The sequence below is a fragment of the Pogonomyrmex barbatus genome, unplaced genomic scaffold (assembly GCF_055798465.1).
Source record: "Pogonomyrmex barbatus isolate J1 unplaced genomic scaffold, ASM5579846v1 scaffold18, whole genome shotgun sequence".
Classification (NCBI taxonomy): Eukaryota; Metazoa; Arthropoda; class Insecta; order Hymenoptera; family Formicidae; genus Pogonomyrmex; species Pogonomyrmex barbatus.
The window spans coordinates 3542946-3560846 of record NW_028297114.1 but is presented as its reverse complement, the minus strand read 5'-3'; the positions used below and the strand labels follow the sequence as shown (position 1 = coordinate 3560846).

At 38.1% G+C, this 17901-nt stretch overlaps 1 protein-coding gene across 3 annotated transcripts in view; it reads left to right on the top strand.

The window, feature by feature from the left end:
* Positions 1-17901, top strand: part of osp (myosin phosphatase Rho interacting protein outspread) — a 171847-nt gene that overhangs the window by 44373 nt on the left and 109573 nt on the right. For all 3 annotated transcript variants that reach the window (XM_011645984.3, XM_089074922.1, XM_089074921.1), the window contains exon 2: positions 5511-5591. In XM_011645984.3, coding sequence (XP_011644286.2) covers positions 5511-5591 — 81 coding nt within the window. The remainder of the gene's footprint in view (positions 1-5510; positions 5592-17901) is intronic.

The following is a 17901-nucleotide window of genomic DNA, read 5'->3' as shown; positions in this document are numbered from 1 at the left end:
ATAAGAGAAGGCGAAGTATAAGTTTCTTTTAGCTTTTCTCTGATTTTGAAGTAGGACGAGTATCAAATCTATAACTAAACACATGCGCGATTTCCTCCTTTCTATTTTTATACCGTAGGATGATACTGGCCGTTCCACTTTCGGGCGAGTCAGAGAAATTGATGTGCAGGTTTCTGATTTATTTTCTTGGATTTATATTCTATGCGAACTTTTTCTCCGCCAGCATTCTCGCGTGAGAGCCATATAAATACGCAATGTCGCCAATTTGCACGGACGTGAACGAGTAATTAAGAAACGAGGGGAGTGAGGAGAGAAATAGATCTGAATGGGACTGGCGTCGGAATAGGAATAGAAACGTCGCGTTCACATTTTTGCCAATCGATTACGATACGTGCGCGACGCGAAAAACGCTCGTTATCGAGAGTCGCGTGTAGCGCAATTAAAGATATATCGAGCGGCGGATAGAGGCAGTATGTTTCTTCGAGTCTCTAATCCTCCTTCCTTCTCATCCTCAATCGACCGATTGCATTGCGCGATAATGTCTCACGGTCGAGGTGGGGACAAGTTTCCAGTACGCACGGAGGTTCGTTCGATCCGCGGGCACCGGATGTAGGATATACAGGCGACGAGACGCGTGGGAGTCCTCTCGAATGCGTAACACGCGAAGGTGCACCGTCGTACTCGGCTTGGCGGAGCAATGAGGGAACTTTCCCACTGAACGAGAAATGAAACTTTCGGAAAGCATCGAGATGAAAAAATTTACAACATTACTCTTTTTAATATACAAAACTATTTGATAAACGTGTTTCAAAATTTCTTTTGAAATTTGAAATTTTGGTAATAAAAATTCTTTTTTTTATCTTGTAATTTATAATGCAAAACTGAGTATGTTTTCATATGTGTTTTATATTTTTTAAAATTCTTTATTATGCATTTATTATTTATATAATATTTTTATTTCATATTTTTTTACAATCAAACGTTTTTATCTTAGCGCTTATTAAATGTTAATCTAATTTGTGTATTATTGTGTTTTCTTTTGTTCCGCTTAAAATATCATTATAAAACTACTAAACTATTATATTAATTTCTAATCAAATTTAAAAATGTATAATTTTAAATCTATTTATTAGTTTATTAGTTTATTATTTAATTTGTTAAAATCTAAAATCGAAAACTAGAGAATTTAATTCTTTATGTGACGACCGTATTTAATATTTCCGGGATAAATTCCGGAAATATAAAATTCCGCTCGGGTTTGAAGAGAGACTTGAGGAAAGATATGTTTTCTACAAAATTCTGTAGTCACCGTTGTGACTACCGGTGCTTTTCGCATTCCAGGCGTATAGGAAACGAATGCCGGCGGCGAGTTAATGCGTGCAACGGGATTTTCTTATTGGGCAGGCATCGTTCGCGACACGCTCTGTTTGGTTAACGAGCCGGCGAACGTGGCCGCGGACCTTTAATTGCTTTAATAAAGTACAGCTCGGTGCCTCGTTGCCCGAGTCATTTTACCGCGCTCGCGATATCGCCTTCGAGAGGTCGATGAGAATGATCGTCATACTCTCTCGGCACCTACGTCATCGCCGTAACGCGGGGGCACGTTTATGTCGGCTTTATTAGAGATTAGAAACGTAGTGGGCCCCCCCCATCGCGATCTGGGTCACGTCGTTTCGAGCTTAAGGACTGGCAAGGACTCCGGTCTGCGAAGCGTGTCAAGGACGACCAGAAGGAAGCGGCCCACCCGACCGGGGAGCAAGCGACCTGCTGTCCAATTATTGTCAATTGTGAGACAAGTGCCTTCGATTGCGTAACGTTGCGATAGTCACACTTGTTTGCTGAACCGCGCGAGGAAGAAAGAGAGAAAAGGAGCGCGCGAGCGCTCATGAATTATCCTTAATGGCCCGTCGAGAGAAGTACGGTACGATATTGGACGCTGGCAGCTTCTCGCCAGGCGTGAAAAAATCGGATAAGAGCCGTAACAGATCCCGAGTCGTCGAAACCTGTACCCCTAATTAGCGTGATAAATCGCGATGCAAATGAAATTTCCGTATCGAAATCATGAAATTGTGTGGTAATACGAGGTGTCCCTTAACTATACAGATTTATTGGCTAATTTGCATGCTCGTGTTGAACACGGGATTGAAGGCCGCGCACGAGAAACGAATTTTATAAAACATACTTCCACTTTAACGTAATCTATACTACATCTCGAATGAGTAATATCTTAATCACCGTACTGCAACTGAAGGAGTGTGCTGCAATTTCATCCGGTAGCTGTGGGATATTCTCCACTTCGGAAATTAATTCACCGAGAGATTATGAGATAAAATATTGTTAGCTTACTATTATACTACGCACGTTATACTGCCTCCGTAGGAAATAATTTCATAATGATACTCGTCGTTTTGGCGACCGGCGATATGCTGTAACAGAACGGTTATGGTTCGCTAGGCTCACGCTGTCGGTACGTGACAATCAGCACGCCGGAAGTTAATTGTGAATGTGCGACGAGCGACAGGAAATCGTACGAACCGGACGGAAAGCAGTTAAACAGAGCGTAGGCATTCGTTCACTGATGTTGATTCAGTTGAGCGAAAAAAATGGGATGCATCTCGTGTACGAATGCGATATCGATATATCCCGGCATTAGGCGACTTTCGATTAGCCTTGCGCTTTTTAACGAATATTTTCTCGATAAGCAGCAGTTGCGATCACGGCCGACGAGATAACTGGACCGTGAATCCGGCATTTGACATTTTTATACATGAAATAGCGTGGAAAGTGTCGCTGTTTTTACCTCGCGATGTTCGTGATGTATAATTCAGCGAATCGAGAATACCCGCGTCTGGTCCTTTCACAATGAATATTTTTTAATGAATATTCTCATTTAAATGAAGAATTTGATTTCTATGAATGAGATTTATTTATACCTTATGAGAGAAACCTGTTTCAGATGTCACGTTTTCATATTTAAGATGAACATAAAAAATGATTTTGTATTTGAAATGACTTATGATTATATTTAGAAATAATTAAATGCCATAAATATATCTTTCATTTATGAATTCTTTAATTTATTAATTTTTAATTGATTTTTTTCTTTCTAAAAATATTCAGGAATTAGATTATGTATTAGTGTTAATTTTCTATTAAATACGTATTTTAATAATTATCAAATTAATAAATTCATTTGTTGAATTTGTTGAAACATTTAACTGAAAATTGAATTAAATGAGAAATAAATTGTTATTCGGTTTCGGTTCAGCATCTTATTTTAAATATCAAATAACTTATCATAAAAAGAGATATCACGATAGTTTTTTTAACATCTTATTTATACATATCTCATTTTTATACCGAAGGTTTTAGTTATTAATTTTTATTAACGCAATTGAACTTTATAATACCGAATTTTTTATACACACTGATCTTATCGCATATTTTCGTCTTAACGAAATTATCTTCCTGCAATTGTGCCGCGCCTGTTTATTTCACGCACAATAAAGTAAAATAAAATTCCGGCTTGCTCGTTCTCTGACTTCGGCATGTGTTTAGGCATCGAGCGTTTTTGTCGGATGTTCTTTCGTTTAGCTCGTACAAGGAAGCGTCGTAATTTTCCCGAAGGAAAGAGGCGCGGAACGCCTTGCTCGCGCAGCCTGCCTTTATTTCTCCATAAAGCCGAGTGAATTCTTGTTCTTGCTCCGGTCAGAGGAGAGAAAGAGAGAAAGAGAAAGAGAGATAGATGATCGCCTCGTTTCGAGGTTGCCACGCAATGGAAGATCGGCCGTATGTACGAGAACGGACGACGTATTACTTCTTGGCGAGAGCGGCCTTTTTGCCAGTTTGGCCACGCCGCGCCATCGTGTAAACGCGATGCGATAGCCATTATTTACGTGGCATTATCTACCACGGGGATATAACGAGTGCCAAATTATTGCGCGTTGATTGCCGCGGATAAGCGCTTGAGTTTCTGATTGCCGCGGCGCTCTGTGATCGTTCAAAGTCTCAAATTGCCGAAGACGTACATTTATTTAAGTCGGCGTTATACTCCAGTTGTAACTTCGTATGATTAATTCGATTATACATCATACTTTATTGAGTTAATCTCATCAAATGTGAATTTGATTGCCTACGTTACATAAATATATATAGTAATTGCGGATATATAGTAATTGCGGAATAATCTTCGGCCTTATTTTCAAATTCTTGAAGATTCTAAAAATGTTACCAAGCAATGAAACATGTAAAGCACTGTATAATTTAAAGACTCGACAAATCTTTGACTAAGATGATTGTGAGTTTTTTTGGCAATTTAAAAGTTTAATTTTCATCTCTATCGTAATAATATTAGTATCACGCTTTGAAAAATTTAATTTATTTTGAGCTTTTATTTAAATAAATCTCCCTTAATGACACTATCGATGTGTCGTATATTTGCGTATATATTTACATTTGTTTCGATTGAATGAGAAAAAAAAACACTAGAGAAATATACGAGAGATTTAGCGACGTGCTATTACACATCGATGAATAAAAACGAGAGAACGGATGTGTTGAGACAGAAAATGATGGTGTTTAGTTGCTGACTGGTAAAAATGCTTGACCTATTAAAAGTTGGTAAAACGCTAGACTTCTACTTTCATCAGAATTAACTTATTTTGAGAGTTATAAATCATGCCAGATTCGTGTTACATTATGCTCGAATGTTAAAATCGTATTCGTTTGATACATTTGATGAATGCCCGATACTTTAAGATTCCTTGGAGTTAGATTTCTATTTGCGTGATTCGTTTCTACGTGCACGATCGCTGTCTCCCTTCTCCCTAACTGTCTTTCATCCTATTTCTATAAGTATTCGAAACCCTCTTTTGAAGAATAATAACAGACTCGGAGAAAGATCCGTCGGATAAAACGCATCGCTTGAAAGTTTGATTAGCTCCCGGTTCCCTTCCGATGGAAGCTCATTTTGTAGACACGATGCGGCTGCGACGGCTATTTCTTATTCTCGATCTTTGACCCGTGTTTCCTGCGATAGAAAAAGGGACCTTTACAGCGCCGACAAATCGGTCTCTACCTCGTGAAATCGAGGTCGTGTTATAATAACGCACCGGCATGTCGGATTCATTTCTTTTACTCCATTTTTTCTCAGCTTCTAATATTAAGATAGAATTACTTTTCTCTACCAAAATTATTATATAGAATATAGACAGTTGTACTATTAATTTTTTATCAACTTGCGAAATTATTCTCTTTTTTGAAAAATTTAATTATACATGTCTTATTTTTTTCTACAATTTGATAATTTTTAGATTTTGATAATCATGTCTTGGATTAATTCAGTCTCATAATGTAATTAATTTTTAAAATTTATGGAACTTTTATTTATTTTAAATCTTAATCTCTCTGTTGTAACATTTTCATTTATAGTTGTGGGTATAATTATACATGTTACTTTTATCAAGAGGAAATCGACTCTTATCTAACATGAACCATTTTTTTTCTTTCAGGCCACAAGGAAGATTTCCAAATGTGGATATCTATTTGTCGCGCCTGGATGGGACTTTTCAAATCCGCTGAACCGGACAAAGGTATGTTTCGTCTTTATCGCTTCCACCAGGAATATCTGACATATCCTTTCCGATCGGACGTCGTTGACGTCAATTGAATTACGTCGCACAGACAGAGGAAAGATATTCTTAATCGCTGATCGGAAGTGCGCACCGTGCATCGGCTCATCGATCACTTCCGTTCCGATGCTTGGGACGTGACGCGTTATCAGATGATCGAGCCTATCGCAGGAAATCATGCCGTGAAATGTGGATCGGTCCGCCGCGCAATTTGCTCATTATCGAGAAAGTGAGGATAAGTGAAGATAAGCGGGCGCCATTTCTCGTATCCTCCGCGCCGCTCAAAAGACCGGCGATACGTTTTTCCACGGTCTCGTGCGAGGCGATTCGCGCGCGGTTCGCTTCGCGAAAACGTGACTTAGAGGAACACGTAAACGAAGTCGTTCCGGCTTTATTTTACATTTTGACGGCGCGCACGAATGTTGTTCCTTTCTAAACTTTCTCCGATATGAAATATACGCTCGTTAACACTTTGTACGGATACGTTTCTTGTCCGTTCTTTTTTTTTATGCCGATGCGTCGGCTGCTGAAAGCTGGAAGGAATCGCGTTTTTCGATACGAGCTTATCGAGGTTTTAGAGGCCGATTGCGGCGATTCGCTGAGAAAATGCAGAAATGCGGATGTCGGTTCGCCAAGCTGTCGGTCGTATGATTTATGCTTGTGTCTAATGGGAACGACGGCTGTTGTAATTTTCTCTGTCAAAGCGCCGCGACATGTGCTATTTGATTGACGTGTCGGGAATCCGGGGACGGTACCGTTAATCGAAAAGGCGCAATTGTCAGGAAGGGAAATTGATAATTTGCTAAAAATCATAATAACAATTCGTAATAGAGATGTCGTTACGTCGCGAATACACGGAAACTTTTGGAAACAACCGAGGTTCTTATTACAGTACGTATAGGAGCGACTGCTTGTTAATTAAGAAAAAATAGTCGTCCCGCGATTCTTGAATTATGAAGGAAATGTCAAGCAAGATGTTGTTAAATCGTTACTATCGCGGATCAACAATAACCTTTAGTTATTGCGAAATCGCGTTTATCTGTCACCGTATTACTCGCAGTCTCGTGTAGCACTTTAGATTATCGTCCGTAATTATCATCAAAAGTATACATCTGCGAATTAAATTATTCGGGAAGATTAAGAAACTGAGAAGAGAAAGAATAATTTCGTAGTTCGAAGTTTATGTAGGCAGGTATTTCTGATAGCCGAGATTTATGCGATCGATAATTGCCGACATGTATCGAGCTCGTTCGTCTTACACTGCTTACAAATAGAAAGTGATCTCATGGTGACTGTCTTTGGCCTCGATCTTGGTCTCGCCTGCGATAATCTCTTGTGTGATGTTCAATGACAGGTCGACGGCTTCAATTTTTGCTAAGGTTTTTTAATCTGTCGTAAACAGAATCGCTTTTACGGAGCACCGCCGCACATGAGATTTGATAGCAATTCGATGGAAAATAAAAGTTATTTTATGCGTTTTTTTTGAAACTCAAGTTTTATTTGATTATTATTTGCAAGTTTGATTTAACATTCTCAAAAGTTTTTAATCGTTTTTTGCAGGAAATGATTTTCTCCATTTAAAAATGAACATGAATATTATAATATAATATTACGCTTTAACTATTTTTATTACAAATATTCACCATGTATTTACGTATATTCCATACATTTATGTTAATTTTAAATTTAACAGCCATAAAGCTATATCATAATTTCAAACCTTTAGTATCAAAGGAAAACGGTATGACGCATACAAAAATTTATATTATTAAAATTAAAAAATCCGCAACGAAACAGTTTTATTCATATAACGTCGTATTAATTTAATTACATAGCAACGTTTATTACTTAATAATTTAAAAGAAATATTATTATGTTTATCAAAATTACTTATTTATCTACGCTGCTAGCTGTCGTTTACTGTCGACATTTACTTTCTACAATACAAATCATGAGATTTATAACGTATATTTTCTTTGGTCCTTAGAGGGCTTTGAGGTAGCAATAAACGCTGTCTACCACTATTAGTATTACTTCGAGTCTCCGTGTAAAACGCGCTTGTCGTAAAAGGAAGAAGTTACACTCGGTGAACGACTCCTTTCCGATTATCTCGATTACCTGTGATCCTCGATTAACGAATTATTGTCGTTCCCGTAGTTAAAGGTATCATCGGGAAATTACATGGACCGCGACGCAAGCCCGTAAATTCCAGTCGTTGTGCCGCGGAGAAAGTGAATAATTAGAAGCCGCTTTAAAAAGGCCTTTAAGGCCTTTGAGGTTCGACCAACGAAGCGGTGCGTAACAGCCGTTAATGCGTGGTACCGACTCCTTAATTAAGTGAACCTTGTTAATTCATATACACGGCGTGTCCCCGAGATTTTCTCTCTTTCTGCCTCGCCCCCTCTACGGTGATAAATCTCACAGCTACGTTCAACAATTTACCAGCCGCTTTAATATTGATATCGTGTCACGACTGACGATATTTTATCGCTCGAGATGGTACTCGAGGGAGACTCGGATTCTTGAGAGATTATTACTTAATATTTTACAGCATTCCTATCTGATTTTTTTTCCCGGCGCGAACGTAAAAACGTTCGCGCCGAATGGCGAATATGCATAATCGCGATTTATTGCGTCTCAATGGTTTAGATTTATTATTACTTTGTTATTATATTTATATTATAATATTAAATTTATAGTTGTGGTATTTGCATAAATCTAAATTATTCCCATTTTTTTTTCAAAGTATTTCAAAGTAATCCAACATAACCATATACCATATTATTTCAGATAATTTTAAATTAATAAATGAAAAGATGAGAAATTATTATTTAAAGAGATCTTGAAAATAATAAGACACGATATAACATATATATATATATATATTTTTTTTTTAATGAAAGTTAAAAAATAAAATTTATTATACTTGTAAATAATTAAATACATTTTATTTATTCATTTCTGTAATTGATTGCAATCTTTTTAATATTGCGAATTATATTTCTTGTATTAAATGTATATAATCTTGTATATAATTAATTATATATATGAATGAATAAATAAAATGCTGGACTAAACAATTAATATATAAGATTTTTAAGAAAATAAAATACAATTGAAGTAGAATTGCTATACTCAATGTAAATTTTTTGGTGACTTACACATTATATTAAGTTTATGCTATTTATTCATTATCAGTCAAATAATACTTTGTAGAATTTTAACAGATTTGTCATGATCGTCAACGACAAATTTGCTTTTCGGGTCATGGTCACAGACGAAAAGATACGACCGAAAGGGAATTTATCCGTCATTCGATATTTCGCACATTTCAAATTTTACGACAAGCAATGACGTCGTGGTACAACTTTTATTTAGCGATATAATAAAGCGACGCCTCTATTTTCTCTCTGGTAATACCTTGAGGCATCGAGAGAAGTCGAATGGTAGGAATCTCTCACGGATCGTGAGATCGAAGAGGATCGATGGATCTCCGTTGCAAAGTATTGCGGTTAAAGAAATACTCTTGAATATGCGTAACTATTCGCACCGCTAGAAATTACATTTATTCTGTTCTCCTCTCGATTTCCCTCTGAAGTTGAAAGCCTTTCTTTAGATCAGTAATCTTCCAGCAATTCAGATAGTATCATAGATCAATATTTTCTAATAATATACATAAATTTTATAATAATTATTTCCTGGTGCGAATTCCTTTCTCGATTGAATTTTTAGATAAACTTCAAACAGCCTAATGATGAAATATTCTGTAACTCTATTAAGGATCACTTTAAATTCCTAAATTTTATTAATTATTACAACTTAAGAAAACCTTAATTTGAAGCACGAGATTTCTTTCAAACAGATATCACAAATTTTATATCGCATAATTTACTCTGTTTCATTCAAAAAATAATTTTATCGAAAATTAAAAGATTACGCTAATGATATTATTTTAAAATTATAATTCTATTTTATTTTACCATTAATTTTCTTACATAAAGTATGTTAGTTTATGTCCATAGCATCCACTAAACTTAGTTTATGTCCATGGCATCTACTAAATATCAGAATATACAATGTATCAAAGCGTAAATCACGATTTATTGATATTTGTATGTGAAACTCTGACGTTTGCGTCATAGTGCGCTTTGTAAAAGCGCGACGTAAAGATACGGAAAACAATGAAAATCGTTCAAAACATCATAAAGCAAGCACGGCATTGCAACGCGACGCGTGTGCGCTGCAGTAAAACGTCCTGTTACACATTCACCACGTGTTTGCGCTGTTGTAATGACACCGTAAAACGATAAGGTGCAACGACTCTGACGATAACGCGGCCAGGCCTTTCTGTTGCGTAATAATATTCCTGCAGGGATAAACAAATTTCTACATTGTGGCACCTGTAAGAAAGTCGACTTTGTCAGTCACGTTTTGATCGTAGCCTTCATTTTTCGCAGTCACTCTTCATTAGCTACGTGAAGAGTTTGCACAATAATTTACAAAATAATTCGTAGCATGAATAAATAAAACGCAAAAACATGTCTCGCATTCAATATATTCCATTATCGCGAGAACGCAAAAATAAATTAACGACGGATTTTCTCTGGTAGCAAATACGTTGTTGATTGATAACATCCGTATCGATAATCGAAACGGGAGCAAGATAACATAACGCGATATCACCGGTAGCTAATTCACGAATTGCCCATTTAATTGCGTCGATAGCGATGTTATTTTTTTTTTTTTATAGGTGAATCGTCGATCGTGATCTCGAATAATTTATTCAATCCGGTAGTACGTAATCGATTACGCGAGGTAGTTTACCAGGCAGAAGCATTTTTAATTGCGTCCATTCTGCATAGTCAGCCAATTTGACACTATATTAGTGTCACGGTAGCGTTTTACATGTGTTTCACATTAACTTTCAACGCAGAATTTCGCATTTCTTTGTGGCGTAATAATTACATTGTTAATTTGCTTCCGCGACACGACTCATTACTCGATGACGACGTATTGTCATCGTCGGATAAGAAATACTGCGCTCCTTATTTTCACACGAACATTTTTTCCTTCCGTTTCCTTTGTGCGTTTCATTATACCGATAAATATATGTTCACAGTGTGACGGCACGTTGTTGCATAATTTATGTCTTTCGTTGCGACACACCTATGACACCTGCTCGTTGTCACATTTGGCGTTAATTTGAAAGATAAACTCTCTTATCGCGGAGCAAAGACAGAGAACTCACGCCTTTCGTATCTACGTTTACTCTCTCATTGAAAGCAAAGCATATCGTATGTCATACCTACTTTCTTATCGCGTAGTTATAAGTAATGCTGACGTCGAATACCCCGTTTATCGTAAAATTCACAAGAATTGTTATTTACAAGAATAGAACGATTCTGATTTTTCGCAGATAAATACAACCGTGTTTGTAACGAGATAACATAACACTTTATAACACCGTCATTCAAGAAATATTTTATAATAGATTTTATGACATGACCGATGTTAAAAATTGCCACGATTATTTGATGTTAAAACAATCAATATTAAAATGTTTATTATATATAATAAATATTTATAAGTATTGTATTTATATTAAATGCAATTCTAAACGTGTATAAAGCTTCTAGTCGTTTTATATAACGAAACACTTGATGTACAAATAATAAAACGCAATATGATATATATAAAAAAAATAACATGTATTAATAGAATAATGCTGATAAAAACTCAATGGAACGCATGGAACTAGTCGAGTGTCATTCCTGACGACAATTTCACTTCGCGTGCGTGATAATTTAATTAGGAACGATTGATCCTAATTCCAGCACATCGCACACACGTACGACTTACGTGTCGTACATTTCTTTAATTGTCCAATTAACGCGCTCGCCTCGATTTGCCAAACGAGACCGCGGTTCGTCGTGAATCGAGGACGCTGCGCCGGGGAATTTGCAGGATACTTTCCCAACAGCGAGGGGAAAGAGATGCGGGGATAAGACGGGATATGGACGGGAAAATTGGCGCGGAATTATTCTAATGAACCGCTCACAGGAAGTGCGAGAAAAATCGAGGTCGGACGCGCGCACACGCGCGGAATTCCGCGCGGAGCATTCCCGAGCTGCGCGGATTTACATTGTAGGCGCACCGCGTAACCGTTCCCTTTCACTGTTTTTTCGGTCCCCCTGAAAAGGCAAGTAGTTCGTTGCTCGCATTACTTGCGCGGCATTCCCGACACGTGTACGTTCCGCGGTCAAAGGACCGGCCGGCGCGTTAAGGCGCGCCACGTATCACATCTCGCGGCTCGACGAACGAGTCTCGTAATAAATCGTCTCGTTAATCACCGACCGTTTCGAAATTGTTTGCATCGCGTTTTTAACGATTCTATTTTGGAGCTGCGTCTACCAAGATTGAGATCGATTAATGAAATATCGTACATTTGAATAAAAAAAAGCAATGGCAATGTTCTTATATATATATATTTGCTTCGACAGAACTGGCGATTTTTAATTGAGCTGTATTTATTATCATATTTTAGCATTCTCGTTATTTTTTGTAAGTAAAGATTTATTGCATTCGCAAAAAGTATACGAATGAATTTATTTTGGATAACGATTTGTCACGACTTTATTAAAATAATTTGTTATATTAATATATTTTTTATGGCCGCGGCAAAGGCGGTTTGAGGCATTTCGTTCGCACGATGGAACAATTTAATTGTTCGCATTTGCGTTTCTATGCACAGCTTTAATGAGCATGTTCCTACGACGACACAGTCGTCGCCTTGTGAGCGTCGACCTGTACACGCGAGCGGTACACGGCTTAAGCCCGCCGCTGCAAAATGCATTTGCTTACAGCTGGCTCACGTACGTCCATATAAAACATCGCATTATTCGCGAGTTATGCCCCGTACGCACGTCGATGCTTCTTTCCTTTTTTTTTTGGCCTTCTCCCTTTTGTGCTGCCTCTTAAAGTCTTCAGGCAGCCCTTAGCGCACATGCGTGTCGTCGTCCGTCTTTTTCCTCCTCTTCTCGTTTTCCTTTTGCTCCTCCGCGCACCACCTTGGCAATGCGCGACGAATGTAAATGTATCTTCGAATCCATCCGAATCCGATGAAATACGAATTAGACGATTCTAAATAAAAAAAAAAAAAGGTAAGAATAAGGGACATTGTTGTGCGAGTCCGCGCAGCGAGATACGTCGCGATTGGGGTTGCAAAAAATGCGTCGGCTCTCCCGAATCCGATGAAATATACTAAGCCGAAAAGTATCTCCGCCTTTGTGAATCGTTTGCCATCTGCGCGGAGCTGCAGCTTGCGACTCATTGCCGTTTCATCGAGGGTTTGCAACGTTTACGAGCGGCGTATATCAGCGGTTTTCAGCGCATTCCATTTGCAATCTGGAGATGTTACTTACGGGGGATCGGTTGCAGTAGTATTATGGTTAGCATCCCAGCACCATAGCAGTTTTTTTTTCTCGTTTGTACGGCAGCTAGGATTATGACATTAGAAGAGATAAAAAGTAATTAGTTAAGCGTGATTCTTCTCGTCTTGATACAGTTGATCCTTGATTTTATAGACTGAGGAGAAAATCCATAACCAGAAGATTGCAGAATGAAATTGACGTATAAAATACATGCATTTGTTTTTATTTATGAGTACAGATTTTATTTTCAGTTTTGAAATCGAAAGTCGTACTCGCACTCGTCTCACTTGTCATTATTTTTCGCACTTGTAAGTCACATTTGTTCATAAATGTCTAATTCTCAGTCTATAAATACACGCGAATTGTGTCAGTCGTGTCGAGCACAAAATGTGAGACATATGCGCCCTATATTTTCATGGCCATCTCGGTTGATGTGTAGAAACCGAATCTGGGAGATCGATAGAAAGATCGGGAACATAGTATCGATAAGCAAAGGTTACTGGGCGAATCAATAAATCGCCGCGTAATTTAGCTTTCGCGGTGTTTTATGGCCGTTTATTATGCACCTGCATAAATCATATTACGACAAAAAGGCATCATGCGCGAAAGTCTCGCCCGATCGATCTTGAGATCTCTTTGTGCATTCCTTACGCGCGTTTCGAAAGTAACGGCGTGGCGAGGCGGCGTAAGGCGGTGTAAGGGGTCAGAAAGCGAAACAAAAGGTCCGGCACGCTTGTCGTGCTAGGCTAATTATCGATAAGGCAATCAATCTCTAGATTGCGCGCCGCGCTCCAGGTCACTAATGCCAAACCTCCGGGCTAAGAGAGAAAGCAGTTTTGATTGAACTCGCGTACGCCATCTCTCATTCCGCGATATTAACCGTCTGGATTATGTATAATTCCAGGTCTTTAACGCGAGCATGTAATTTCGGGGGATCTCGTTGCGTCGCGTGATTGCATTTCGTATATTGAAAGCTTTCTATAAAATTACGTTCGATTAAACCGATACTCATAAAAAATCATAGAATTTCCAATCGCGTACGTTATCCCGCGTGTATAAGCGGAATTATAAGTGCTATTGGCATGTTGCACCGGATTAATTAAAAAAAGCATTTTTTTTATCATTTTTGGTCATTACGGTTTTATTGGAAGTCTCATTCCGTACATCAGATGGGATCTCATGCAAATTTCATCGCACACACACACACAGCAGGCGTGTATCAGCGAACACTTTTAAAACGATGCCAATCTCATGCATTATATAGGCCTCGATGCTTAATATGGATGTCGCTGTCACGAGGCGCCTCGAGAGAAAGACCATGTTTGATCAAGTCTTTCATCAAGGCTGTGTGTCAACCGCGAGGTCGTCATGCGCGGGACACCACCTGTATGTAAAACTCAATGTTACAATCTCGTGAAACTCGTTAAAATAGCATGCATTTGCTATTTGGCATAATCAAAGTACTCGCCGCCATGTAGACGAACATGTCGTGACTTCATCGTCTGGCACCTCAGAACTATCTATTGTTCTATGAATAGAGTTTAGCTATCTTCGTCCCTTCCTAGGATTTCTGCTCTTCGTCAACCTTTCACCATTTATACCGGAATCATTAAACACGTCGAATGTTAAAATGGCGATGGAGATTTTTCTAAAGCATTTTTATGTTACGCACATTAATATATCTAGATAAAATATTTTCCCACGAATCGTATCTTTATGATAATATCAAATCTAACTGCTAGTCACTTGGTTAGAAAAAGACAGAATATCTCGTCGAATAGTTTTACAGAAAAATTCTTTGTGTTATTGTTAATTGTATTTAATTGAATTAATACAATTGTAAATTCAAGAATCGTTCGAAGGAGCAATTAAATGGCTGTAAAACATAGAAAAAAAATTTACATAACCGCGAATACTTAATGGGTGATTTTTGTAAGCATTGTCGCATACAAAAGTCGCAATTCTCAAAAGAAGAGAAATCGAGATGAGTATCGTAGATACTTAGTAGTGAAGTATCATTTTTAATTCGGTAGAGTGAAATATCGTTTTTAATTCAGTATCCTGGACTTGCATCGTGACAGATTGTAGCTCGACAAAATTTTTTCATTCAAGCCCCACCGAGGGCTTCTCATATATTTCTCTTTGTCTCTGCGACTCGCAATCTCTCTTTAAGATGGAACAATGACGAGGAGGAAAAGAGAATCGGAGAACGCACGCTGTTATGCAAGCGGTTGCTCTTCAACTACTTTACGCGTTACGCATCAACGAAGGAAAATTAAGCTGAACCAGCTTTGAAGAACCGTTCTGTTTTTTCGTGTTTACCGCGTCGTCGTACCGCAGAAAGGTACAATACACCTGTTGTACTGTCGAGAATATTTTCTTAGTCAAGAGATGTAAAATTAGGTATTATGATCTGTAGTCTTTCCATACGATCTCTTAAAACATTTCCTATATTGTATAATAATGATTTATAACAATTATGCTTTTTTTTTTTAATTGAATAACCGTATCGATACTTAAAAACATATTCTTTTTTACCTTCATGTTTCCACATTACTGTATTTATGTTATTACTGTGTGTTAGTACTGTGTGTTAGTACAAACTTTTCGATTATATATAATATTTCGTAATTTCGATTTATGAGAAAGAAAGGGAGATCTGTTACTCAAGAAGTTTAATTTCACTGGGAGAGTCGAGGAAGTTTATCGGCACGACAGCTTCTCACCGTCTATCGATCGGTGATTCGAGTTTAAGAGAAGAGAGGCGGGAAGACCCGGAAGAGAGAAGGAAATCTTCGTAACAGAACAGTGGATTCGTCTCCGCGGTGAATGGTACACGATACATTATTACAAGCCATGCGCGCGTACACGGCGGCACGTATATCCAACTAACACTTACCTTGTCTACGCTCGATTTAACCGTACGTGAAAAACGAAAGCCGGAAATTCTGTAAAACATTTAGTTCTATCTTTTTTTTTTTTTTTAAAGGATGCTTAATATGAATCAAACACTACTTCAATTTTGTTTTATCTATACTTTAATCTTCAAGGAATTTCATCCTTTCTAAGAAAAGACATGTTAACAAAATCTTTTTTCTTTGATGCTGATTCAGTGAGTTGCACTCACTTCATGAATAGCTGTCATCATAGAAATTATGTATTTTAATAATTACGTATATACGTGCGTGGGAGATATTAATATAATAGTAATAATGTTACGATATCAATTGCAAGCATCTAAGCGTTTCAGTATTTATTTCTACGTGAAAAAAATAAAAATCCATAAATAGTAATTTATAACAATTTATAACAATCTATTATCTATGATCTATAAATCAATGAAAACCAAAGAGAACATTAGAGAACAGAATGAAGCGCGCGCTCGGTAATATTCTAGTTTTATAAAAGAATCATTTTAATTTGAGACTTAAACTCTTGATTTCATTAAATAAATTAAGATTTGTGTCGTGAATATATAAAACGCAGTTGGAGCGATTAAGAGAACGAATACACTCCGCCGCGGTTCCCGAGGCGTTGCGGGAGAAAGGACGAGAGAGAAAAAAAATCGGCGCGGAGAGCGTGCGAAAGCGATTCCCGTCGTGGAATTATCGTCTGCCAGGTGGTTTAATCGTCGGTAACGAGCAACCGTTCGACGATACTCTCCGCTCCCGCGTGTCGTGTGTACGGCCGTGGCCGTGGAAAGACAATAAAACAGAATCGACCCGACGGGGAAAATGCGGTATCTTGATAGGCGTAATTGTCCTTCTTCTCGCGTTATCGGCGCGGGATGATCTCGCCGCGATAACACGATGGGCCGTCGTCTCCTCTCCCGGTGCGTCGATCGAGTGCATCCTCTCGGCCTGTTTACGAGCCGCGGATTTACGAACTCGACCGTACGCGAACCGTAAGGATAAACCGTTGGAAAGCCTTTCCCGTGAGAGTCTTTTGGTCGCGAGCTCGCGAAAAGGATCGAGTCGGACGAGTTCCTCGATCTGACGTCGCGCGCGGAATTGCGTTGAAGATGCGTCGGACGATACGCTGGATCCCCGATACCGGGGGAAAACGAACGAAAACGAACGAAGTAAGCGTGACTTAAGTGCGGCACTTGTCGACGTCAACGCGCCGCGATCGCTGCTGCTGCTGCTGCTGCTGCTGCATGATTCATGATTTAAAGTTAAAGCTTATTATCTCGGTATAATTGGCAAGGTGTGGTTTACATACGTGTCTATGTGACTTTCTAATAACATAATTGCTCGAAGCTATCTACGCATATTACAATTTTAAGGGTTAAGATCGTTCAAAGGTTAATAACGTGTGCACGCGAATGGCTTATTTAGTGTGTGAAATTTATTTGCTGTTAGAATATACGCCAGCGGAAAAGACGTACGTAACAATTAAATGGTTAGCGCAGTTAAATATCTTCGAGATTCCAATGTTATATGCTTTTCATCGATCAACATGTCAATTCCTGTATAGAAATCTCGTTCTTCATCGCTTAATCATTCTCCAATTATTTTCTGAGAATTCCTCTGTCATTCACAGCATTTCAATCTTTATTCATGCGTCACAGGCTGTGCTATTTTTATCTCTTTTTCTATGATGGAATTTGCTAATATTATTTGCGCGCTTATCGCTATAAAAGACATTATATATAAGCTACGACGTCCATCTTTTTAAAAGTTGATTTTTAATTAGCGCATTTTGTGAATGAAAATAAATTCTCCAATTTTTGTTTCTTTTCGATCATCGAGGTCCTTGCACGAGTAAGGATGTCGCTATCGATAAGAAGAATTGAAATGTAAAATTCACTTTGCTCGTGTTGCCTCCTCGTCGCGTCGTGT